This window comes from Bos grunniens, chromosome 26 (genome assembly GCF_055505025.1).
Source record: "Bos grunniens cultivar Pamir isolate PY7600 chromosome 26, Bosgru_T2T1.0, whole genome shotgun sequence".
Taxonomy (NCBI): domain Eukaryota; kingdom Metazoa; phylum Chordata; class Mammalia; order Artiodactyla; family Bovidae; genus Bos; species Bos grunniens.
The window spans coordinates 17820171-17846881 of NC_141190.1; the positions used below are offsets into that span (position 1 = coordinate 17820171).

General features: G+C 43.7%; 2 protein-coding genes across 2 annotated transcripts in view; one reads left to right on the forward strand and one right to left on the reverse strand.

The window, feature by feature from the left end:
- Positions 1 to 3071, forward strand: part of DNTT (DNA nucleotidylexotransferase) — a 32614-nt gene extending 29543 nt beyond the window's left edge. The window contains exons 10-11 of the mRNA XM_086379317.1: positions 721 to 804; positions 2639 to 3071. Coding sequence (XP_086235443.1) covers positions 721 to 804; positions 2639 to 2725 — 171 coding nt within the window. The 3' untranslated portion in view covers positions 2726 to 3071. The remainder of the gene's footprint in view (positions 1 to 720; positions 805 to 2638) is intronic.
- A 6664-nt stretch (positions 3072 to 9735) lies between these two features.
- OPALIN (oligodendrocytic myelin paranodal and inner loop protein) lies at positions 9736 to 26166 on the reverse strand. The gene is made up of 6 exons (XM_086379330.1): positions 26034 to 26166; positions 21882 to 21917; positions 17950 to 17985; positions 16700 to 16819; positions 12880 to 12936; positions 9736 to 11545 (listed from the first exon to the last, which is right to left on the reverse strand). Exons 1-6 carry the CDS (start codon positions 26034 to 26036, stop codon positions 11369 to 11371), a joined length of 429 nt encoding a protein of 142 aa, XP_086235456.1. The 5' UTR covers positions 26037 to 26166; the 3' UTR covers positions 9736 to 11368.
- Positions 26167 to 26711: the final 545 nt, after the last annotated feature.

Sequence of the window (26711 nt, forward strand, 5' to 3'; positions counted from 1 at the left end):
TGCCGAAAGATACAGAGCCAGACAGGGACAAAATCCAGGCTGGAACCTGGTCTCCTGACTCCTCATCCTCTTTTACAGTAGTTGTATTCCAAATAGGAAACAACACCAAACTATTATTTATGTAGCATTTACTCTGGATCAGGAATTATTCTGGACACAATCCTCACAATACCTGTTTATTCACTGAGCAACATTTACTGTACACCATCTGTGTGCCAGGCATCATTAGGAAGGAATATGGTTGTGAACAGAACAAATCAGGTTCCTGTTTTCATGGAGCTTACAATCCAATGCTTACGTGTGAGCATGGAGCTTTGTCATGGTGGAATGTTGCCCGGGTGGGGCGGAAATTCACTTGGAGAGTGTTTAGTGGAGATAGATATTTCATTGTTGTTGTTGTTTAGTTAAGTTGTGTCTGACTCTTTTACAACCCCACGCTCTTTTACGACACCATGGACTGTGGCCTGCCAGGCTCCTGTCTCCATGGGGTTTTCCAGACAAGAATACTGGAGTGGGTTGCCATTTCCTTCTCCAGGGGATCTTTCCAACCTAGGGATCAAACCCACATTTCCAGCATTGGCAGGTAGATTCTTTATCACTGAGCCACCAGGGAAGCCCTAAGATGTTTCATTATAGGGATTTAAATATCTTTAAACAGATAATACTGAAGACATTCTAGACTTGATAGTGATTTATTTTAATGATCTCTTTCTTATCCAGCAGTTTGAGAGAGACATCCGGCGCTATGCCACACACGAGCGGAAGATGATGCTGGATAACCACGCTTTATATGACAAGACCAAGGTAGGGAGCGCTGTCTCCCTGAGATGGGCCACTTTAATCCTCATCCCCAAGTCTGGCTCCCTGAGCACTTTTCCTGAACTGATTCTAGTTTCCAGGTTCAGCTTCCTTTGCCCCAGGTGTCTCGTTCCCACAGATCACAGGTGAGGGCAGCTGGAAAGATCCTGATAGGAACCCAACCCCCACAGGGCCCACAATGCACCTTGGAGGTTTTGAGCTCAATGATGCTGAGCTAGTCGGGTCTCCAGAACCAGGCCAGCAATGAATTTGAATTGAGCTTGGTATATCCTTGGTGTTTGCATTGTGTAACTCCAAAGAAAACCAAAGATCCCCCCAAATCACAAGTGTCACTCAAGTATCCCTCAAATGCAGTGGGAAGTAGAATTCTGAGTGACCACATGGGTCATTAATGAGAGTCAGCTGCAAGAAGGAGAGCAACAGAGCTGTCCTGAGAGGGAGATGAGCGGTCAGCTGGACTCACACACCATAGAGGCTCGCTTGGTGTGCTGTTCCTACAGTGGTCATGATCCAAATGCTGCTTCAGCAAAATGATTGCTGCATGAATTAGGAAGAGTTATTATAAATATTCAACTGCACTTACGTGATCAAGGACACTGTAGGAAGCTCCAAGTAGGAAGAAGATACAAAATAAGTAGAAGTAATGGTTTTTATCCTCTAGGAGTTTAGTCTAAATGAAGTGTATTTAGTTAGAGCCCGTCTCACAAAAAATCAGAAACCCAATACAAAATGGCAGTGGCAAAAAAAAAAAAAATTGGCTTATGTACTGTGGCATCTGGGGTAACATGGGCTTCAGGTGTGGCTGTATCCAGGTGCTCATGCAATTTTCCCTCAGTGTCGGTGTCACTCTCAGGCAGGTTTTCCCGTGAATCCTATCCTTCTAGCTTAGCTATGCCAACAGAAAAGAACTTCTTTCCTAATAGTTCCAGCAAGCCCTAGCTAATGCTCACAGGCCAGACCTGGGCCTTGTAGCCATCCTTGAACCCCTTTCCATGGCTCTGATTGATCAGGCTTGTGTCATGTGCCCCTCCTTGGAGGTGACCCTCAGAGACTGAGAATAGGGAGGTGTGGTTTTCCAAAGAGAAATCAAGGTGCTGCTGTCCTAACAGAGGGCTGTGGATGCTGGCAAGAAAGCCTCAGTTATGTAGCATATAAGTGGAGGCAGCTTCACCTAACATGATCTAGGAAACTTACAAACTGACACGTAACAAATAGTTCAAAGTAAGAGAGTGCCTCCTATGTGCCCAACGTTGTGCTATAGACAAGAAGGACTGGAGGGGAAGTGCTGCTCGATGTAACAGACCGTGGGGTTGGGAGCCTGGTGGGAGTGGGGCAGGGTGGAAGGCCAGGAGGAGAATCCGGCATCTCCAAGCATCCCATGATCGCCCTTCCTCCTTACATGTAATTCTGGCTGCACGTGAGAATTTCCCAGACCCCTTAAACAGATGAATAACAAGAACTCTCTGGATCTTCTGATTTCGTTGGGCTGGGTTACAGCTCCGTTTTCAACATTCTTTTAACAGGCTCCTTCAGGTAGTTCTAATGAACACTACAGACCAATAGGAAAAGTATCAAATGCTTCTAGTTGAATATATAAGGCTGTCATAATTTTACCTTAATTCATTAAGTTTTTGGAGGGTGAAAATATAAAAATTACAGAAGTCAGGTAAAATGAATTTTTATCCTCAGAATCAGGGAACTGTGTTTTGGCAGTAATTCATTCTGACAAGACAATTTTACAAGTAACGTTTTTACTATGTCAGCTCGGAGATACTTAGCAAAAATATCATAGTGCACATATGTCTTCTTATGCTTTCAGAGGGTATTTCTCAAAGCGGAAAGTGAAGAAGAAATCTTTGCACATCTGGGATTGGACTACATTGAACCATGGGAAAGAAATGCTTAGGAGAAAGCTGTCAACTTTTTTCTTTTCTGTTCTTTTTTTCAGGTTAGACAAATTATGCTTCATATTATAATGAAAGATGCCTTAGTCAAGTTTGGGATTCTTTACATTTTACCAAGATGTAGATTGCTTCTAGAAATAAGTAGTTTTGGAAACGTGATCAGGCACCCCCTGGGTTATGCTCTGGCAAGCCATTTGTAGGACTGTTGTGTAGAACTCGCAATGTATTTTCCATAGAAACGGTGTTGGAATTGGTGGCTCATTTCCAGGGAAGTTCATCAAAGCCCACTTTGCCCACAGTGTAGCTGAAATACTGTATACTTCCAATAAAAATAGGAAAAAACAAGATGGTTGAGTCTTTTTTTATTCTCTCACATATTTTTAAATATTCTTAAGCAAAAATGTAACAAAATGAAAGAATAACGATGTAAGGTTTACCTTGAGAGGAGGAACAGGTTTCATTAGAAGGTCAGAGATTGTAAGGGGGGTTTCTGGAGGAGAGGGACTGACTCTCAGCTGAGGTCAAAGCCTGCTTCTCAAAGCAGCTGTGCCCCTAGGAGTCCTGGCAGGAGGCCACGTGTGGAATGTATTCTCACTGCTTTCACACAGAAGGAAGCACAATCTCCCAAATGGCCATCTCTGAGTCTTTCCAAGGAGCTGATCTCTCTTGCCCTCTTCACCTTATGGTACCCATGGGAAGGGAGGCAGCCTTTGGAACTGCAAGGTTGCAGACCCATTCGGAATGCCGGCCTCCTCTAGGAGGGCATCGACTCTGTGACTGGAAAGGACCCTAAAGGCCATCTGTTCCAGCTGCTTCTGTGTCCCCAGCCTGCTAGAGGACTGGGAAGCCTCCCCGTGGTCCCAGCCCCTTCCTTCTAGCTCCCTCAGAAGAGAGGATGGCGAGATTCGGGACCCCCTAGAGAAGCATGATCCCCTGCCCTGGGCACAGGCGAAGAGCCTCCTTCCCTTCCTGGTGCGGGAGCCTGGGGGTGGGGTGTGTATCAGCTAGTATTGCCCCCAAAGCAAACTATCCCCAAACTCAGTTGCGTAACACAGCACAGCTCTGCACACGAGCTGGGTGTTTGGCTGAGCTAGGCAGGCTTCTGCTTCTCTGATTCATCCTCCTCCTGCCCCTGGGACCCTTGGGGTAACCCAGCCCTCTCCTTCTCACCATGCCAGCCGAGACAAGGGAGCAAGCAAACCCCAGCGGGCAAGTGCTTTTCAAGTTGTGCAACTGTTGTCACCATTCGTTTCCAGAAATGCCTCACCACCCTAAACGGAAACTCTGTGTTCATTAAACAATAACTCCCCAATTCCCCTTCCCCTGGGCCCCTGGTAACCTCAGTTCTACTTTCTTTCTGTATGAATTTGCCTCTTCTGGGTACCTCATGTAAGTGAATCATGCAGTACCTGTTTTGTTTCTGGCTTATTTTGCTTAGCATAATGTTTTCAAGGTTCATCTAGGTGTAGCCATCATCCCTTTGGTGGTGGTTTAGTCACTAAGCCGTGTCCTACTCTATGTGACCCCATTGACTGTACTCCCCCCCCAGGCTCCTCTCTCCATAGGATTTTTCCAGGCAAGAATACTGGGGTGGGTTGCCATTTCCTTCTCCAGGGGATCTTCCTGGTCCAGGGATGGAACCTGGATATCCTGCACAGAGAAGGCAGATTCTTTACTGACCGAGCTACCACGGAAGCCTATCATCCCTTTAGAAGGCCAAGTAATAGTCCATTGTATATCTAATATGCCACATTTTATTTATTCACTCATCAGTTGATGGGCATTTGGGTTCTTTCCACCTTTTGGCTCTTGTGAATAGTGCTCTGTGAAGCTATACAGTATCTCTTTAAGACCCTGCTTGCTTTTAAATGTAAACCTAGAAGGGGAGTTGCTGGATCACAGGGTAAATCTATACTTTACGGAGGAACCACTTACTCTTTTCTGTAGTGGCTGCACCATTTTGCCTTTCTACCAGCGGTGTACAAGGTTTCTAGTTTCTCCACATCCTTGCCAAGATTTATTTTCTCTTTTGGTTTTCTGTTGTTTTTTGATTTGCTTGTTTTTGATGAGAGTGATTCTAGAGGATGTAAAGTGGCAGATGAAGACTTTTTGCCTCTCCTGATGGTTCAGGTTGAACACAGTTGTACACTGGACCAGGCTTCGGGTATATACACCTGGGGTTTCTGGCAAAGGTGAGCTGGGGAAACAGGGGTGGGGTGGGGAGTGGACGCAGCCACTCCCCCTGAGAAAGGGCTCATGGTCTGATCACATGGCAGGTCATGTTCATCAGCCTCAACTCCCCAAATCTACCAGGTTTTCTTGTAGTCTCTTCCACTGCCCCAGTATTGCCCACATATGATATTTGAGATCATTTAGGTAGCATGTAGATTAATATCTATATGACCTATTTATTATATATTCATTGAGTGCCTACTAGGTAACTCATTCATCTAGACATAGGACATGGATAGAACTTAAAAACCTCTCTGATTATAAGTATGGGACTTATATTCTAGAAAGCTATTTATTTTCATATGTGTTACAAAAGTAATGCTTTTCCATTTATGGTAGTGGCAGAAAGCTTCCCTTTTGAGTACACGTAAGTAAAAAAAGAAAATCAGTGTAAGGGAAAACATGTAATAAATATTACCAGTGGGATGGGGACGTGGCAAGAACTGGGAGAGAGGAGAGAGGAGCACAGGAAGGAGGAGCTGATGCCTGGGAAACGTGCAGGTGGGCTGCTTGCTTTAACACACCAAATGCCCTGTGCTGAGGCTCTCAAGGTCCTCATCATACAAAAGCCCCAGGAGGTCCATAAGGGAGGAGTTACCCCGTGAGAACAGCAAAAAATTCTGAGGGGTTTCTTGAGCTAATTTTCTTAGTTGGAAAGCCTTGTTAAGAATTCCACAAATTCTTAAAGCTACACAGGAATTTTTGTTTTTGATCAGAATTTTATCAATCAGGGTGTCAACTATTAATTGGAACTCAGCCTTCCCCAGTGCCTCCTGCTTTGGGAGCAGAGCACCCTCTGGTGGCAGAAAAAAAGAACCGTCAACAGCAAGTATTACTACAATAAAAACACAAGTCAGAAGCCCAAGAATATTGAGCAGGAACTCGGAAACATCCTAGTCTACCCTTCTTGCTGTGCAGGTGACGAACAAAGGTCTGGAAAGAAGACTTGGCCTGCCCAACGTCACACAGTTAATGCCAGAGTTTCTGTTGATTCAGCAGAAAATATGCACATAGGCCAGGCTTCCTAATTACTAGCTGTGTGACCTTGAACAAGTTACCTAACCTCTCTGATTCTCGATTTCCTCTTTTGTGAAATCAAGATGGTAATGGCTCCTCCCTTTGCCTCTGCTGGAGGATAGGTGAGCTAACACTGTAAAGTGCTTCATCTGTGATCCCTTGGACTTGGAAGGACACCTAGTGGCTCAGTGGGGAGACACAGGTTCAATCCCTGGGTGGGGAAGATCCCCTGGAGAAGGAAATGGCAACCCACTCCAGTATTCTTGCCTGGGAAATCCCATGGACAGAGGAGGCTGGCGGGCTACAGTCCGCAGGATTGCAAAAGAGACAGAGTTGGACACGACCAGGCCACTAGATGACAACAGCAGCAACAACAAAGAGCAAGTTACTTCCCTTGGAAAGTGACCTATCTGTACACTGCCAGGACTTCACATGCGGTGGTTTGTACCAGTAAGTACCAAGCCCCTGAAGCCAGAACAGGAGGTAGTAAAGATTAGGACCAGTGTGCTGGTTCTTGGACCCCCAGACCTGAGACTGTCTGGATCTGGCCGGGACCAGCTACACCAGCTGAAACTCTCTACGCACGAGCCTGACGGTGATAGGGGCAAGGGCTTTGTCCCATGACTTTGGTAGTTTCTTGGAAGTCAAAGGCTACTTTACAAGGACTTTCGGGTACTCCCTGACCTTCATCTCTTAGGGACAGATGGGAGCCATAGTGGGAGTCAATTTTATCTGTTTTGAATGCACTTTTTATCAATTAATTCACACTATCATGTTTTAAACCTTTCCTTGCAATGTGTATATCAAAGGACCCAGAACAGTACAGAAACCTGTCTCCATCATCAATTAAATTCATTATTCTTAACTCTTTTTGCAAAGTTAAATCATCTCTGAAACCAATTTGCTTTACAATCTCGAGGACCAATAAAATTATCTTTGTAGAGTTTCAGTTTTCTCATCTGTAAAACAGGCATGAGTAACACCCACACTACATTACCTCCTGGATTTGGTGTAAAAAATCAAACAAAATAATGCATGAAAAGTGCTTTGAAAACTAAAAAGTGCTATAAATGTAATAGGGATTAGTCTTTTTCATATAATCTGGGCATAGTTCGGGAACCTGAGGACTACTTCCCAGAAAAGCAGGCATATGATATAAGAACCCAAATCAGTCTCTCATGGACTGGTGTTGTAAATCCAAGGACAAAAATATTCTATTCTTTAGAGAAACCCAGCTCCTATACTGCAGCTGGAAATGAAAAAGACTCTTCATGGCCTTTTGAACAGAACTGCAATGCATTTTACATCCTACATGTCGCTGGTATGTAGAGTATAACATTCTCACAAGAAACAAGTCCAAAAATGTGTTTAGCCTTCCCTAACCCAGGAGCAGGAAGCAGAATGACGTGAGGTTACTTTTACCATCTCTACCTTCTTGCTGCAAAATTAATGATGAAGATGATAATGGACAGGATGCCCCTTGGAGGCTGACGGAGTTTCCAACATGACGCATCTAGTGTGAAGTACACTAAAACCCACACTCAGCCTTCTTGTCTATAATTCTTATGAGGTATTCTTAACAAACAATCTCCATGACTTTCATGTAAACAGGCATCTATATAGGAAAGTTTAATTTTTTTCACTCCGTTTTCCTTTTTCTATAAAACTAAAAAGGCACAACCATTACTAATTTCAAGTCAGTTTGTATTAAAAGTGTGGCAACAAGTCACTTAAGAAAGGTTGAATTTGATATCTTTGTCACTAACCTTCAGCTGTAATTATCACTGTTTATATTTAACTGTTGGTAGGGGTATTGCAGATTGCTTTGAGAATCTGAAGAGATTAATGGAATCTCATCCCATGAGTAATGATTATTCATATAAAATTTGCATACAACTTCAGGGAATTCATATCTTCTTAAACCTAGGTTTAAAGCAATTCTAATTTTGCCTCAAGTTTGGGTAATTCACCCATCATTCCTTCAGGTAAAGTGCTTCTATAGTGTGCGTGGTTTGGGGAGGTTTTCGGGTCCTCAGTTCAGGATGACACTCAAAGCTCTTGAGAGTGGATTTCATTCCCCCTTTTAGGCACCAAGTATGTGAATCTATTTTTGTGTAATTCCAACTTCTCCAGAGGAAGACTGTGCTTGTCCTAGAAAGGACACCAACCACATTCCCATATCCTCTTATTCTCCTGGCAAAATGCAGACTGAAAAAAGAGAGGTCGGGATTTCCCTGGTCGTCAAGTGGTTAAGACTCTGAGCTCCCAACCCAAGAGGTTTGGGTTCGATCCCTGATCAGGGAAGTTAGATCCTGCATGCCACAACCAAGAGCTTGCCCTAAGCAATGAAGATCCTAACCCCGTCTGCTGCTAAGTCGCTTCAGTCTTGTCCGACTCTGTGCGACCCCATAGATGGCAGCCCACCAGGCTCTGCCGTCCCTGGGATTCTCCAGGCAAGAACACTGGAGTGGGTTTGTCAGGGAATGTTTAACAGTAGGATTCCTGTGTGCTGTTTCCTATCTCTCTTGAGCCCTCTGTTCCTTATCAGTTCCTGTCAGGAGCGAGAGGAGTGGCAAGCCAGTCCCAGGACTGAGATCATAGAGATGGGATGCTTGCATAGGATTCCCTTCATTAGCCTTTCCATACGGTGAAAGGGACTATCTATGACCCTCTTTTGATATGGATTGCCTTTTGGCCTTATGGCCTCTATTGCTCCTTGTCTCCTTGGTAACTTGTAAAGCCTGGTCTTCTGATCTTTATCTGAAGAAGCCACCTTGTAATATGGTATATATACTCACACAGAATTCAATAAAGCACGCTTGCTCCACCAGAGACTTGGGTCCCTGTATCCTTCCTTCTCTCTCTCTCTCTATTGGCTGATCCCCTGGAGCTCGAAGGCTCCCTGCATAACCCAGGGAATATTAGCCTCTTTCCTTCTTTCACTTTCTTATCATCGACTCCGGACCACCAGGTTCTGGTCCATTAAAGGACCCCAACATGGGTTGCCATTTCCTTCTCCAATGCATGAAAGTGAAAAGTGAAAGTGAAGTCGTTCAGTTGTGTCCGACTCTTCACGACCCCATGGACTGCAGCCCACCAGGCTCCTCCATCCATGGGATTTTCCAGGCAAGAGTACTGGAGTGGGTTGCCATTGCCTTCTCTGTGACCCCATCTGGTCAAATAAAAAAAAACAAAGCAAAACCCAGAGGGCAGAGATTATTGCTCTGTGTGCTTTGGATGCTATTTGTTTTAAAACAGCTTTATAGTGGTATAACTGAGATACAATAATTGTATGTTTAAAGTGTACCATTAAAAAGTGTTGACATGTGACACACCCATAAAGTTATCACCACAATCAAGATGGAGAAGACATCCATTACCCCTTAGAGTTTCTCTGTGGCCCTTTGGAATCTCTCCCTCCACCTTTCCTCACCCCACCATCCCCAGGCAATGGTTGATACACTTTCTGTCACTATTAATTCATTTGCATTTTCTAGAACGTGACTGGCCAAGGCCATCCCAATGCTAGCACAGGCCCTAGGTTGGGGAGCCAGAGCTTCTGACTTCCAGTCTCAGCATTTTGCTCACAACCTGGGCTGCCCTCTGTAAACAGCTTGAACATCTCCATCATCAGCTGAGCCGACAAAGTGCTAGCACCAGCTATATCCTGGAGATGACCTTGATTCCAACTCTAGGGCCAATGTCATATGCTTTAATATAGGCAAAGAAAAACCACAGACATGTTGGAGGGCCACAAGAATGCTCATTTTTGCTTTTCACTTTATTCCAAAATAAGCCCTTGTGCATCACAGCAGAAAAAAGGTGAAAGAAATATTGAACCTTGATAGTTTAGTAGAAACCATTTAAAATAAGGTAATAAGCAATGGATTGTAAGCAGAATTACATAAAATAAGTGGTCCAAAATATAAGTCACACCTTACTTTATAGACTATAAGTCATGTTTCTGTTCACCCTCACAACACTCCTAAGGGTAAAAGGAAGAACAGTCTCCATTTTGTACCTACAGAGCTAAGGTCCATGATCTGCCCCAGAGCTCACACTTATGAGTGTCAAGGCCAGGGCCACAATCACGTTCTCAGCAAATTCAAGGTCCTTCTCAATAGGTAAGAGAAGTAGCACCTGGATCACTGGGCAGGTCTGCTTAAACACAGCCAGATCTGCTTGTTAACAGGTCTAGACTCAGGGGACTTAGCACAAAATGAATTTCACAAGGAACTCTGAAGAGCCCGTGCTGGCATGGCAGTGATGGGGTGTTCGGAACCTGTCCTGGGTTGTTTGAATCAGAGGAGCCGTGTTTGAGCATTTAGGGGCCCCATGTGAGAAAGGAGTATCTCCACAGCTCTTCAAGGGGGCCCGTGCAGCTGGTGGGCAGACCCGGGATCTCCTGGACCCAGGTTCTCCCATCAGGGAACAATGAACCTGCGCTAGGGGAACCAGGGTTCCCAGAAGCCTCCTCCCAGGAGCGATGGTGAACACCTCACCTGATCCAGCTGCCGCTGTTCATGGGCTCCCCTCAGATGACAGTCAGGCTGGTGCCTGGATCATCCCTTTGGTCCTGTGTTCACCCACCCAGAGTACTCTTGACCTCTCTTCCTGCTCATGAGTTTTTCCCCATTGATGGTCCAAGGACTTGGACCTTTCTCTCTATTCCCACAAAATAGGTACAGCCCCTCTTTCTAATAATCTTTTGAAGTAATCTCTGCCTTCCTTCCACCCTCTTTACCCTCAGCACACACATGTGCTCACAAACTTTGAATACTCTCTGATCACAAGAGAGAGTGATGAATGACCCAGCCACAGGCTTCCCCTGTGGTCAGGGAACATGTGGTTCCCCCTGATTTCTACCCTGAGGTGTTCAGAGATAAAGAACTGCTCCTTCTCACATGTCCCCCTTGAGTATCATTTATATTATTTATATTATATTATATTATATTATATTATATTATATTATATTATTTATCCCAACCTGCACCATGTTAGCCTTGGCCAACCTGTCCATGGAAGCCAGGTCTAATGGCATTTTTGAGAAAATGGATGTGAAAAAAGATGAAAAGGTGAGCCACTGAGAAATCAAACTCTTTTCCCCAAATCATAAAAAAAAGCAAATCCCCATGTGGGGTCAGGAGCAGGGTTCAAGGGCTCCTTTGAATGCACAGCGACTTCACTGATTATTAAACCACAAGGTCTGAGAGTCAGAATGTACTGTATCAGATCAGTCGCTTAAAGAATAAAATCAACCCCTAAGTTTTCCAGATCTGCAAATGAAGTTTGGAGTGGTTAAGAAGCAGCTTGGCTTCTCTACTTGCTCCAGGCACGATCGATCCCTGTGTGTTTAGCTTGCTTCCAGCTCCAGCTCTGCTCCTTGGCTCGCTTCATCACTCCAGGCTCAGTCTTGGAATAAGCCACCACAGGCCCCTCCTTCTCTCCACTTCAACAGGAGGGCGGTAAGTGTCACGCATGGACTCCTCACTTCCTGATACTGTCTTCACATATATGTGGGCTTCTCCTCCTCCCATCATATTCTTCTCCTGGGTAGGTAACCTCCTAGGATTCTTTAGAAAACAAACAGGTTTAAAAAAAAAAAATACATCAAAGACTTTTGCTTCTGGCCAAGTTGGAGTAACAGCAACCAGATTTACCCTCCCACCTGAAACAACCAACCTTCAGACAAAACATTTGAAACATAGTTTTAAAGACATTGAACATCATCACTGGATGGGTTTTAATCTATTATCTTCCTATTTGTATGCTATTTGTTCTATCTGTTGTTTTGGTACTTAAATTTTTTCCTGTCTTTTTTTCTATATGAATTTTAGAAGCACCCTATTGAGTTCTGTGAAAAATACCTGTTAAAATTTATATTGTAATATGCAGATCAATTTGAAGTTGTTTGATATCTATATACTATTGAGTTCTTCAATCCAGGAGCATTGTATATAAACTCCCATTATTGAGGTTTTATTTAAATATCTTTTACTGAAATTTTATTATTCTCCATGAAAGGATTATATGTTTTTGTTAGATTGATTCCTCATCATTCTATATATTTTTATTACCACTATAAAATTGTATTTTTAAAAAATTACTTTTTAAAATTAATTGTTACTGATTTTTAGAAACAAAAATTACTCTTTAATATTGACTTTTACCTCCAGTAAACTTGTTAAAATATCTTGCTAATTCTAGCGATATATCTGTAGATAATTTGGCTTTTTATGTAGATAATCATATTATCTGCAAATAATGACACTTTTCTTTCTTCTTTTACAGTTTTATGCTTTCTGCTTCTTTTTTCTTTTCCTCTTTGTTGAGGTATACTTGACAAATGAAGGATATTTAAAGAGTACAGTGTGATTATTTGACATACGTATACACTGTGAAAGAATTCCACTTCATTGAGTTAATTTCTACTTTTTTTTCTCAACATGCTGCCCTGGCTAGGACCAAAATGTAATATCTCAGTAGAAATGGAAACAGTGAGCATCCTTGTTTCATTTCTGATCTGAAAGAGAATCATTAACATTTCACCTTTAGGTATGATATTTGCTGTGATTTTTAAAAAAAAAAGATGTCTTGTTTCAAGTTAAAAAAATTCCTTTAAAATTTTTAGTTTGCTCGGAATTCATATCACAAATGGCTGTTTAATGTTTTCGAACTCTCATCTCCTCTGGAAATGATCACACGGTTTTCTCTTTTGTCAGTGGAACAAATAATAGTAAATTAGTTTTCTAATAGGAATTCAACCTTAAATTCCTGTCCAGCCAATAAAAGTATAATGAGAACCTCCTCTGTGCTCACACTGTGCTCCTGCACACAACAGGCCTGAAGACCCTTAGCTTGTTTGTTGTGTGAATGATGTATAGTGACTATAACCAAGAGTTCTTACCTCAGCTATCTGGGGACTGTCATAGATTTCTGTAATTTCACAAGGCCTCTCACTTTCCTAAGTTGGTTAAGAATAAAATAAAAAAGAAGAAGAAATGAAAGGTTACAACATTTGCCTATGACCATGATTAAAATCAGTGGTTCTTAAACCTAGCCACACATTAGGATCAGTAGAGTGCTTTAAAAACAAAATAAAAGGAATCCAAATTGGAAAAGAAGAAGTAAAACTCTCACTATTTGCAGATGACATGATCCTCTACATAGAAAACCCTAAAGATTCCACCAGAAAATTACTAGAAATAATCAATGACTATAGTAAAGTTGCAGGATATAAAATCAACACACAGAAATCCCTTGCATTCCTATACACTAATAATGAGAAAACAGAAAGAGAAATTAAGGAAACAATTCCATTCACCATTGCAACGAAAAGAATAAAATACTTAGGAATATATCTACCTAAAGAAACTAAAGACCTATATAGAGAAAACTATAAAACACTGGTGAAAGAAATCAAAGAGGACACTAATAGATGGAGAAATATACCATGTTCATGGATTGGAAGAATCAATATAGTGAAAATGAGTATACTACCCAAAGCAATTTATAGATTCAATGCAATCCCTATCAAGCTACCAACAGTATTCTTCACAGAGCTAGAACAAATAATTTCACAATTTGTATGGAAATACAAAAAACCTCGAATAGCCAAAGCGATCTTGAGAAAGAAGAATGGAACTGGAGGAATCAACCTACCTGACTTCAGGCTCTACTACAAAGCCACAGTTATCAAGACAGTATGGTACTGGCACAAAGACAGAAATATTGATCAATGGAATAAAATAGAAAGCCCAGAGATAAATCCACGCACATATGGACACCTTATCTTTGACAAAGGAGGCAAGAATATACAATGGATTAAAGACAATCTCTTTAACAAGTGGTGCTGGGAAATCTGGTCAACCACTTGTAAAAGAATGAAACTGGACCACTTTCTAACACCAGACACAAAAATAAACTCAAAATGGATTAAAGATCTCAACGTAAGACCAGAAACTATAAAACTCCTAGAGGAGAACATAGGCAAAACACTCTCCGACATACATCACAGCAGGATCCTCTATGACCCACCTCCCAGAATATTGGAAATAAAAGCAAAAATAAACAAATGGGACCTAATTAACCTTAAAAGCTTCTGCACATCAAAGGAAACTATTAGCAAGGTGAAAAGACAGCCTTCAGAATGGGAGAAAATAATAGCAAATGAAGCAACCGACAAACAACTAATCTCAAAAATATACAAGCAACTCCTACAGCTCAACTCCAGAAAAATAAACGACCCAATCAAAAAATGGGCCAAAGAACTAAATAGACATTTCTCCAAAGAAGACATACAGATGGCTAACAAACACATGAAAAGATGCTCAACATCACTCATTATCAGAGAAATGCAAATCAAAACCACTATGAGGTACCATTTCACACCAGTCAGAATGGCTGCGATCCAAAAGTCTACAAATAATAAATGCTGGAGAGGGTGTGGAGAAAAGGGAACCCTCTTACACTGTTGGTGGGAATGCAAACTAGTACAGCCACTATGGAGAACAGTGTGGAGATTCCTTAAAAAACTGGAAATAGAACTGCCTTATGATCCAGCAACCCCACTGCTGGGCATACACACTGAGGAAACCAGAAGGGAAAGAGACACGTGTACCCCAATGTTCATCGCAGCACTGTTTATAATAGCCAGGACATGGAAGCAACCTAGATGTCCATCAGCAGATGAATGGATAAGAAAGCTGTGGTACATATACACAATGGAGTATTACTCAGCCATTAAAAAGAATACATTTGAATCAGTTCTAATGAGGTGGATGAAACTGGAGCCTATTATACAGAGTGAAGTAAGCCAGAAGGAAAAACATAAATACAGTATACTAACGCATATATATGGAATTTAGAAAGATGGTAACAATAACCCGGTGTACGAGACAGCAAAAGAGACACTGATGTATAGAACAGTCTTATGGACTCTGTGGGAGAAGAAGAGGGTGGGAAGATTTGGGAAAATGGCAATGAAACATGTAAAATATCATGTAGGAAACGAGTTACCAGTCCAGGTTCGATGCACGATGCTGGATGCTTGGGGCTGGTGCACTGGGACGGCCCAGAGGGATGGTATGGGGAGGGAGGAGGGAGGAGGGTTCGGGATGGGGAACACATGTATACCTGTGGTGGATTCATTTTGATATTTGGCAAAACTAATACAATTATGTAAAGTTTAAAAATAAAAATTAGAAAAACAAACAAAAAAAAACAAAATAAACAAAAGGATAATAACTGGCCCCTAAAAAACCACAAACAAGAGATACCATTGTGAGTTACTTGAGAAATAATATAGGTTGACACTGTGGAGAAGTGAGTGGGAGTAGAAATGAAACGAGATTGGCCACTGTGGATAACTAGATTCTTTATACTATCCCCTCTACTTTAGTCTCCAGTACTCTTGCCTGGAAAATACCATGGATGGAGGAGCCTGGTAGGCTGCAGTTCATGGGGTCGCTACGAGTCAGACTCGACTTCACTTTCACTTTTCACTTTCCTGCATTGGAGAAGGAAATGGCAACCCACTCCAGTGTTCTTGCCTGGAGAATCCCAGGGACGGGGGAGCCTGGTGGGCTGCCGTCTATGGGGTCGCACAGAGTCAGACACGACTGAAGCGACTTAGCAGCAGTAGCAGCTACTTTAGTATCTGTTTGTTGAAGGTTTTTTGATACCAGTGCTACAGCTCTATCATCCAGAGATTCTGATTTAATTGGAGTTATTTTGGAGTTGAAATAACCAATAAACAGAAAATGTTCTATCACTTGCCCAGGTTCACATATAAATTGTAAAGTGGCAGACTCAGGGATAATACCTAGGTTTTTTACTCCCAATGGCACCCCACTCCAGTACTCTTGCCTGGAAATCCCATGGATGGAGGAGCCTGGTGGGCTGCAGTCCATGGGGTCGCTAGAGTCGGACATGACTGAGCGAGTTCACTTTCACTTCCCTCTTTCATGCACTGGAGAAGGAAATGGCAACCCACTCCAGTGTTCTTGCCTGGAGAATCCCAGGGACGGGGGAGCCTGGTGGGCTGCCGTCTATGGGGTCGCACAGAGTCAGACATGACTGAAGCGACTTAGCAGCAGCAGCAGCAGCAACACCAGTGTGAGAACAATCAGAAATGCTTATAAATAAGGATGGAATTAGAACACAGAGACCACACAATACCACTGTATTACAACCATGGCCTCTGGTTGGATATGGGTCAGAGTGGCCCTTGAATTCTGAGCCTGGTCTCCAGAGAACTCTGGTATTTGTAACGGGTGGGGTCAGACGTGTGTGACCGATGTGTGTTAGGATGTAGAAAAAGTACAAAGATAAATAGAGTCACATGCTCCTGGACATATCCTTGTGATGGACAGCTCAGCAACTGTCTCTCGTCTTTGGTAAGTTCACCTCCATTTTCTTTGAGAAGCTTGTGTCCTTGTTTCTCAAGGTTAGAAAACACACTCACTGCACAGACGTGTTTCCATGGCAACAAGCATCCCTCTCTGCTCCTACTTGTGCCACCCCAGTACTGTCAAGGGACCTGAGGATTGGATGATATATCAGCTCTGCCGGGAGGGTCTGAGTCTGAGGCAGAAACTGAGGCTCAGAAACACCCACCCTTGTGTCCTCAGAAAACAGACACAAGTCCTGACACCCCCAGCCCAAAGCCAGTTCATTGAATACTGATTCCCGCCAACATGTCGCGACCCAAAGAAACTGCCAGTCACCTCAGTGGACTCACTGCTGCTTCTTCTTTGGTGAATCAGAGTAAACAGTAAGTCTACCAGCAGGGCCGTGGCCACCAGGGATGGGATGCTTGCTGCTAACCCAAGAGAAGGCCCACAGTCCTGCACAGAGAAAACAGTTAGGTTCCCCCGGAAAAAAAGGGAAGAGTTCAAAAGATTAAAATTAAAACAAAACTCTGCATGGATTCTCAGTGTCCTACACAAAATCAAAGGGGGAATGAAATACAGTAAAAAATTCTTTCCAATGTACATGACAAATGGCTGATTTTCATTATACTTAATTCACGTTGTTTAAATTGATAGGAAAAGGATAATAATTCAGTAGAAAATTGGACAAACATATGAACAGGCCATTCCTAGAAACAGAAATGTGTGTCGTATCAATACAGGAAAAGCTGAAAAACAGTTCAAAGCAAAAATTAGCATTCTTATCTGTTAGTTCAGCAAAAAGTAAAATATATACCAAAAAGTTTTACTGTATACCACACCATTTTGATATGAACTTTTAAAATTTATGTACAATAAATGCATGAACTGATTAATTTCCAAATTCACACTTGCTTTGATCTGAGTGGAAGTAGCCATGCTCGTAGCCCCATAAGTTTTCATATTTGTAATTACTTGCAGAGAGTATTGAGAAGCCCTGTAAATGTGCAACGATCATATGACACTCGAGTCTTCGTCACTTTTGAGGGGGTGATTTTGTTAAAGCATGACAAAACACAGAAAAGTATATAAATTACAAATATGTGGCTTGATGATGTCATGTGATGAACCCATCCAGGTAACCTGCCCCTAGATGAGGAAACAGAACGTTGCGAGCCCCTGAGAAGGCCCCTTGGGCTCCTATCCAGCCACTGCATGTGTATCCCGAAATCTATCACTGTAGTTTAGCTTGGTCTATTTTTCAGTGTTATCTTGAACAGTAGAAAGATAGTGTTATCTTTCTATCAAGAACAGTAGTGTTATCTTGATGAAAGTAGAAAGTATGTACTCTCATGTCTAGCTTCTTTTGTTCCAGACTTTGTGGAACCATCTATGATTGTTCACGTTCTCCTTCCCTTTCGAACTGAGTTGGTTGTAAGAAACACAGTTGAGCAGATTATGTGCTTGGTGACAGGTCACATAGCAAACGTCATCTAATCTTCAAAATGAATGCACAAGATGGGTACAGCATTATCCCGATTCTAAGCAACTGAACCAAGGCTCCATAATTTAAGTGGCATACTTACGGTTCCTTTTCCATCAGTCACAACTGGAGAGGAAGTCTGCGTAGAAAAAGAACATAAATCTTAAGAGAACAAAATCTATAGCATGCACATCATATAAGATAGTCTGCCCAAGGTTAAGCTGTAAATGCCTAAAGTATATCCCTTTGCTAAAATTTCTATTAAAAACAACAGAAGACAACAACTGTGGACTAGAACCTTCCTCAATCCTTCCCAGGTAAGAAGGAATACGATCGGTTACAAGGCATGAGAAATCAGAAATTCAGGTGAGAGCTTCGTTATTCACCCTGTGGATTTGCCATAATACATTTTACAACTCAAAAAGGCTTTATCCTGTCCCAAGTTCCCACACCCTTCCCAGCACACTTTGGGCCTACTTGTCCCCATTGCTAGAAAGGAAAAAATATAAATACCGGTGGAGCCAGGCTCTTTAAGAAGACCTTGGAGGAAGTCTGAGTTGCTCCGTCGTGTCCAACTCTTTGTGACCCCATGGACTGTAGCTCACTAGGCTCCTCTGTCCAGGCAAGAATCATGGTGTGGGTTGCCACATCCTCCTCCAGAGAGTATCTTCCCAACCCAGGAATTAAACCCAGGTCTCCTGCATTGCAGGCAGATTCTTTACCATCTGAGCCATAAGGGAAGACAACTTGTTTCTAAGAAGGCCTTACTTATTCCCTTACCACAGTGAAGCAGATGGCTTGGGCAGGTCTCTGAAGCTGTGAATTATCCATATTCCCGGCATAATTCCATGTTGAATGAATACATGTTTCTAGTTCACGGCTCCACTCAAAGAGGGGCACTGAATTTTACCCATTTATGAGATATTTCAGATGAGAGTCTTACCTGGATGGATAAATCTCAGGGCACAAAGTTCCACGTTAGCAACTAACTCATGTAAGCTATGCTAGGTGGTGGAGTGTGGGGTTAAGTCTCCTTCTGGAATGGGGTGTTGATTTCTCCACTCACAAGCTCATGGGCCTCATTTCTTCATTCATAAAATAGGGCTGTGAGCACCTACCTCTAGGGTTGTTTGGAGGCCCAAATGTGCACCAGGAGTAGAAGCTTTGATCATTCCTTTAAACTTGGCAAAGCTCTGGCCAGACCTGTTATTTATTGAATATTCTCATCAACCATGGGCTTCCCCAGCGGCTCAGATAGTGAAAAGTCTGCCTGCTCTGCAGTAGACCCAGGTTCGACCCCTGGGTTGGGAAGATCTCCTGGAGAAGGAAATGGCAAACTACTCTAGTATTCTTGCCTGGAAAATCCCATAGACAGAGGAGCCTGGAGGGCTACAGTCCAGGGGGTCACAAAGAGTAGGACACAGCAGAGGGACTTCACTTTCACTCATCAACTTCAGTGAGTACATTGGAATTTCAGTGGCTTTGTCTTTTTGATAGTTTTCTCTATTTTACAAAAAAAGAAAAAAAAAAATGATCCAGATCTCAGAGAAGTTATGGGTCTTCTCCCAGGTTTCACAGATAAATTTAACCTGAACTTGGATGTTTGCATTCAAGCCTAGACCTCTTTCCCAGAGAGCTCTGATCAAAGAAATATTTGCTTAACTTGGTATTGACACTTGGTACTTAAATGGTTTTAGTTTTACTGAAACACAATCTCACCACCACCCCACAATATGACCTTAATGCTGTGTTTGCCTAAAGTGTTCTGTTTCTCAGGGTGATGGGGAGACTTAGATATTGTTTCAGGTAAGATGTTCTGCTTTCAGGTTACAGAAATTCATTTGAGCTGCCTTTGCCCCGCTCCCAGAATGAGTTAACTCTAGTGATTCAGGGGTTCCTCGTGGATCCCACAGGTGGTGGGAATCTGGCTTCTCCAGGCACTGGAGCTGGGCCTGAGACTCTGTCATGACCAAAGATCCCTTCTTCCTGGGATCGCTCCGTCACTCCTGGACAGCATGGCCTTTGACTTGTGCTCTTCTCTGCCTGTTTGCTTCCTTCTTTCTCTCCCTGGATGGATTTTTCTGCCTTCATGAACACCTGCTAACTGTACCAGCTAATGCATATGAAACACTTATTATGTGCCAGGCTGTTCAAATACCTTCCCTCTATCAGCTCATTTATTCTTCACAACAGCCAGTGAAGCAGGACTAAAATGATCCCCATTTTACAGTAGAGAAGAGTGAGGCACAAAGAAGTGAAGTAACTTGTGTGAGTCACACAGCCCTCAGTGGTAGATGCCAAGTGGTCTGACTTCAGGGTCCAGGCTCCGCCTTCCATGACAAATGCAGTACCCCATCCCTAATTTTCATACTAGACAGTTCAGTGTGGCCCAGCAGGGGCTGACTTGCATATGTGGCCCTGTTCCCCACTCCCTGCAGAGAGGCTCTGATGCACCTGGCATCCACCTCCCCCCACTTTCCAGGGCATCCAGCTACACCAAAAGGGAAGGATTATGTGGCAGAAATATAATCACAGATAGGGTGGCCAGATGTCCTGGTTGTTCAGAAAAGTTGCCTAGGTTGCAACACATTCAGTGCTAAAACCAGACAGTCCCAGGCAGACTGGGGTGGCTGTTGTCCTACATAGATTCAAAGGGAGGAGGGACAGTTCTCAGAGAAATAGGCTGTTAACCAAGAAGACACTCCAAAAGGTGCTGACTTGCAGCATTAGTGCCTCCCTCTAACCCCCCACCCTCACGGCCCTAAGCAACGGCTCCTTGCTTCTCTGAGTTACCTTCCTAGGCTGAGCCAAGCCAGGATAAGACAGAACCTGGGATCTCTACAGACCGGCTGGCTTCGAGTAGCCAGGTAGGAAGTGCCACCAGTTGCATATTGAAAGATTTGGACAGGGAAGGACAAGGATAGGGGAATAGGCTATTGACAATATTGACAATAGGCTACTGTCAGCCTCTGCAGACAATAGGCAGAGGCTGAAGCAGGGAGCTGAGTGAGTCAGGGAGGTTCAGAAGACAGGGCCTTCACCAGGAGGGTGGAGCAGGGGCCGGGAAATCAGGGATAGGGTCAGGGTCGCCAGTGTGGGCAGCGAAGGCAGCAGTGGGTCACGAGGGTCTGCATTTCCAGTGCTCTCCAGGACGCTGCCCTCATGTTACAGTACACGTGAGCACCAGCTTAGGCGTCCTCTTTCCTGGCAGTCTCAGTCTATTTTCTTTGAATAACTATGTGACTTAGAAAAACTTGGCATAGCCCAAACCACTAAAAACCTGGGCCAGGAAAATGCCTAGTTCCATCAGAGCAGCAATTCTGGTCAGAAAACAATCCTGGCATGTTATCTTCTAAACAACAGGAGAACAAAAGACGGAGGGTCAATTCTGGATTGAAACTGTCCGCCATCATCAATTGAAAATCTCCATGTGGACTTGGAACTGTCATAACCCAGAGCCATAAGATGTTCATTCATCTTGACCCAGTGATTTCCCTTCTAGACTTCATTCTAAGGAAATCAGGTTAAGTGCCAACAAGGATTTATTTATACCTATGCTTATCACAAAAGAATTCTTAATTGTGATTGGTCATTTAGTTAAATAATTCGCTTGAAGAAATGTCATGAGACCATCCTCAGTTATTTTTATAAAGGCTGATAGAAAACATTTGTTATATAAAATTACAGGTGAGAAGATCATGGTATGAAGACAACAGAAGTCAAAATTTATGTAGGGCCAAACAGGACTGGAAGGAGTGACCCCCGTGTTTTCTGCTGATGGCAATTTAAGTGTTTTTTGGTTTCTTGCTATATTCCTTTTCAAAACGTGTATTTATAATTCTTATCATTGAGAATATGTCTCTCAGCACCCCCAGCTCTTTGTAGTGCTTTGAAACCTGTGTAACATGTTTTCATGAGCTTTACATGTTTCATGAGCTTTACATGAGGTTTATGTGATGGTGTCCCGGAGGCCCAATGTCAACTCTGCACTGATCTCTGCTCACCTACCTGGTAAGCGGGGGCCGCTGTACTCACCGTGTTGGCCGGCAGTGTGAAGTTCAGTGAAAAACTCTGCAAGAGAGAAGGAAACCTTAAAGGTTCCAGTAATGGTCAGCCAGGCCATTGTCTGACCCCTCCACCAAGTGAGGAGAATGTGCTGACCCCACAGGCTCAGTCAGCTCCAGCCTCCCCTCCCAATCTTGGCCCCTGAAGAGGCAGGGGAGCAGGTGAGTCAAGGGTCATGAGATCCCCCCTCAGCATCAAGGCAGTCCTCCCCTTCCTCCCCTCCCAGGCCCGCACCAGGGCCAGTTTAAGGGACCAGCCAGTCAAGCTACTTCCTGAGAGGTCCTGACTCAAAAGGGCAGCAAAAACATTACTAGAAACGTTCAGCAGAGTGCTGAAAGTTGTTTTGTTTTTTCCTTTCTCTCCCTGGAACTCCCCTCAGGAAGCAAACTGTGTAGACTGATGCCACTTCTTCTTGGGGTGGGAAGTAAGACCCCAGGAGCTCCCACTTCAACTCCCTCACTGGAGGAGAATTTGAGAAAGCTATGTTTCCCTTTTTACTGAGTCCAAGGCAGGGGTTTCAGGCTGGAGCTGAGCTGGTTGGGATGACAGAGGAAAGGGGCTAATGCTCTGTGACCTCCCCTCACGTAGAACCCAGCCTCACGTCTCCCTCAAATATGGGGTCAATATTTAAAGATCGTGGGCTTTATACACACTACCAAGTATAAAATGACCTTTGCATGTGGTGCTACTGGTAAAGAATCCACCTGCCAATGCAGGAGACGCAAGAGATATGGGTTCACTCCCTGGATTGGGAAGATCCCCAGAAGTAGGAAATGGCAACCCACTGCAGTATTTTTGCCTGAAAAATTCCATGGACCGAGGAGCCTGGCAGGCTACAGTCCACGGAGTTGCAAAGAGCTGGACATGACTCAGTGACTGAGCGCATGTATCAAATAGGTAATTAATAAGAACCTGCTGTATAGCACAGAGAACTCTACTCAATGCTCTGAGGTGACCTAAATGGGAAGCAAATAGAAAAAGAGGGAATATATATATATTTGATTCACTTTGCCAGAAACTAACCAACATTGTAAAGCAACTATACTCCAATAAAAATTAAAAAAAAAAATCATGGACTCAATAGGGCACCAACTTGTTAGCCTATCCAGGTGTCCACTTTCCAGGATCAGGTCCTGCCCAGGGCCTCTGGTGGCTCTTTCTTCCTCCCTGTTCCCATCTTCCATCCTTCCAGTTTGGACTCTTTCATGTCAGTTTCTTCCAGCTGCTCTTTACCCAGTGCCTTTCCTGCCTGGATGTGAAAAATGGGTGGACTCTGCTCCAACTCAGCTGGTGACAGTTTCTGCCCCTGGCTCAAGGGGCTGGAGTGGTCTTGTTTCTACCTGATTGGCCCCTCTCCGTGTCCAGTCACCCTTGAATCATGCCCCCTGGCCGGGCTCTCTCTCATTCAGCCCCAGCCTCCCCAATCCCTGACAACTTGGCTTAAACTCCAGCTCCTGATCTTCCTGAAGCCTCTGAAACCTGGTTTTGTCATTCTAGAAGCAATGTGCTTACTAAGATTTAAAATGAAATGTTAGCCAATAATGAGAAGATTGGGATGGATTAGAGAATCCTAAGATTTCAGAACTGAAGTGCCTCCAAGATTGTCTACCTCAGATCTTCATTTTACAGAAGAGGAAGCTGAGGCCCAGGGACTTCTCAGAAATTCCCTCATGGATAAATGAGAAGAGTTAGGGCTTATCTCTTAAAACAGACAAATGAGATTGGTCCATGTGACTCAAATCCAACCTGGAAGATGGGTCTAGAGACGATAGCACCAATATATACAAAATTGATGAAACACCTACTCTAGCTAGCTTTCAGGTAGGTTGGAATTTAGAGAGGTCAATGAATGAGAAACTCTTTTGTCAACTAAAAATGTTTCAAGCACCTACAAGGTATAGTTCCCACTGTCGCCTGCCCCAGAGATTGTCTTTCAATCAGGATGGCCCCAGCAGGCCAGCACCCTTCAGTGGCAACTGTTCACTTCCCTGTCTTTTAGCAACAGGAAACCCTTACTTTATAGAAAAGAAAATTGAGATGAGAATTTGAATGGATTGCCCAAGTTCACATGATCCGTTGGCTGTCACTAGGACTTGGGTCTTTTGGTGACAGCCTATTTCTTTTTTTAGAAAAAAAAAAAAAATTTATTTACTTATCGGGCTGTGCTGGGTCTTAGTTATAGCATGCAGGATCTTTAAGTTGGGGCATTCAAACTCTTGGTTGCGGTATGTGGGATCTAGTTTCCTGACCAGGGATAGAACCCAGGACCCCTGCTTTGGGAGTGCAGAGTGTTAGCCAATGGACCACCAGGAAAGTCCCAGCAGCCTCTTTCTCCCATGTCACAGGCTTCCTCAGGACTCCTGGAGTTTCTTCAGAATAATTGGAGCCCCCAGGCTCACAGCACTTTGCACCTCCTCTTCCAAGACAGTATTAGAAAGACATCTGAGCTACTTAGGTCTTTTTGCTCAAGGTACCTACCTTCATGCTAACATCGACCAAGCCCACAGAGGATGCTGGCTGGTCACGGCATCAAATGCAGCTGCCCAGAGCCTTATCTCATCAGCAAACACAAGCTACTGATGTCAGCAGGCCCAGGACAAAGCTTTCTTTGGGGGACAACAGAAGGGAGGAGCAGCAACAAGGGGGCCACTGCACGTGCTGTTTATCAACATTTGGATGACGAAGATTTTGGCCAACTTCAGAAAGACATTTATATTTTGTAGAAACACACTACAGTACTCTCACGGAGAAAACAACATCACGTAAATGTGGGTGGAGAAGAATCTGACTCAGTGTCCTTTAGAGAGAAAGCTGACTGGGGCGAGGCAACTCTGACCTTGGAGTCCCCTGATCTGGATTCAAGTCCACTTTGCCACTTAGTAGCTGTGTGGCCTGGGGAAAGTGACTCAGGCTCTCTGGTTTCCTTTTCTTCATAACAAATCTATTCTCCCAGGCAGTTATTCCATCCTCAAAACTGGGATACTATTAACTTGCCCTGCCTATCTCATGGGATAAACTCAAAGGAACTAATGTCTGTGGCAGCTCCTTCAAAACTATAAATTATTCCAGGTAGGGGATCCCATGGTGTCATATTCTTCATGGCCTGACCAGCATGGAGCAAGGCACAGGGAAGTCACTAGGACAATCTTGTTGGGTGCAATTGTCTGCATGAATTTACAATATTCAAAGTACAGGAATTTGGTACAAGACACTCATCGCTAGTCTAAGCACTGTGTTGATATCTACATAGTGGTTCCAAAGGGACATCAGGATCTCAGTGGTTGAGTGTCACTCATTATGAGTCTGCTGTTTGTGATGGGAATGAGGGGAGATGGGCTAACTACTCACGTTGACTGAGGATACCCCATGTGTCACACACTGTACGCATCCCCACAAGGGGCACACTCTCACCCCTACATCATGGGTGAGGGAACCAAGAGACCAAGACAGGCTTCTCAAGGTCCCCAGCTGGTCAGTGGGAGAGGCTGGATAAGAAGAGGCTGGATCGTCTAAATAAAAAATCTTATTTCACAGATCTTCCTAACTCCAAATCTGAACAGCCCCTTTTACTAATCTCTTTAATAAAGGAATCACAGAAGCCCCTTCTAACTCAGCAAACTTCATTTGATTGAGTCACAACCAAACATGTACCACAAGTCAGTAAGAAAGGTGGACAGTTTCTGATGCAACTTATGAGTCTCTCTGTTTTGGATCACACAGCAAAAGGCAGACTAAACAAATAAGGATAAAGGACTCATTGCTCCAACTGGGAAATGAGTTTAGCTGAAACATTTACTCTGCACCCTTATAGGTGGGGTTTTAAAAACAAAACCTTAATATTAAAATATAGGCGGCATCAGCAAATATCAGATGAGAATTTTTAATAATTAGTATTTCATACCAGTAGGAAAATAATTTCATATTTTAATGATTAGTATTTCGTACTAACAGGAAAATAATTTCATACTAATAGGAAAATAATTAAAAGCCAAGCTCCTTAACTTCCTTTCACTGAAGGTAATTATATTTGAATTAGAAGATGTGAGCTTTAAAAGCCTGGGTATTGTTGTTTATAGAAAGAAATGAAGGCTAGGCAGAGGAAAGATGCTCAGTTTCACTCACCATTTCCAACAGCTTCCCAAGAGCCTTCTCCAAACGCTGCCCTTGGCAACCTCGACTTTTTGCTGGTGTTATTGGCTTGTGTCTTGCATTTGTAGGAACATCCAACTGGGAGAGTAAGGGTGCCAAGAGAAGAGATGGCTCCACCAGAGCTCTGGCCAAGCCGTTTATGGTCAGGGGAGTAGCCGAGTGGTTGGCCCATCCCTCAGGCCAAGCCGTTTATGGTCAGGGCAGTAGCCGAGTGGTTGGCCCATCCCTCAGGGGAGATGCTCTCCTGCTCCGTAGCCACCGTGTATGACCCGGGTCACCTATGCTCTCTGCTTTCATTTTCTGTCCTTTTCACTTTCAAGCTCCTTCCTTGGTTACATCTTCATCTCAGCAAAGAACTCAGAGCTGGCCCGAGACCTCAGTGACTCCTGCAGCCAGCAGCTCTTTAGAAACAATGGGTTACACACAGGCTGAGTGAGGCTGGCCACTCCACCCCCAGTGGCCCCGCAGTGGCATTGATCACCGTCCCAGCAATGAGGGAGTCAACACATCACCAGCATCGATGGAGGGGGTGCCTGGGGATGGGGGCTGGAGCCTGCTCTGTGTTGGAGGCAGGGCTGTACCTGCTTTAGGTGATGAGCATGAGTTGAGCCTCACCCTCATTCTTTTCTCACATTTTGATGCAGAGCCTCA

Bases quoted from the DNA above. Each gene is read 5' to 3' on its own strand.
- OPALIN (XM_086379330.1), bottom strand. The intron at 17,986-21,881 runs GTGAGTACAGCG...TTTTCTACGCAG, and splicing joins TCACACTGCCGGCCAACACG to ACTTCCTCTCCAGTTGTGAC. The intron at 16,820-17,949 runs GTAAGTATGCCA...TTCTCTGTGCAG, and splicing joins TGACTGATGGAAAAGGAACC to GACTGTGGGCCTTCTCTTGG.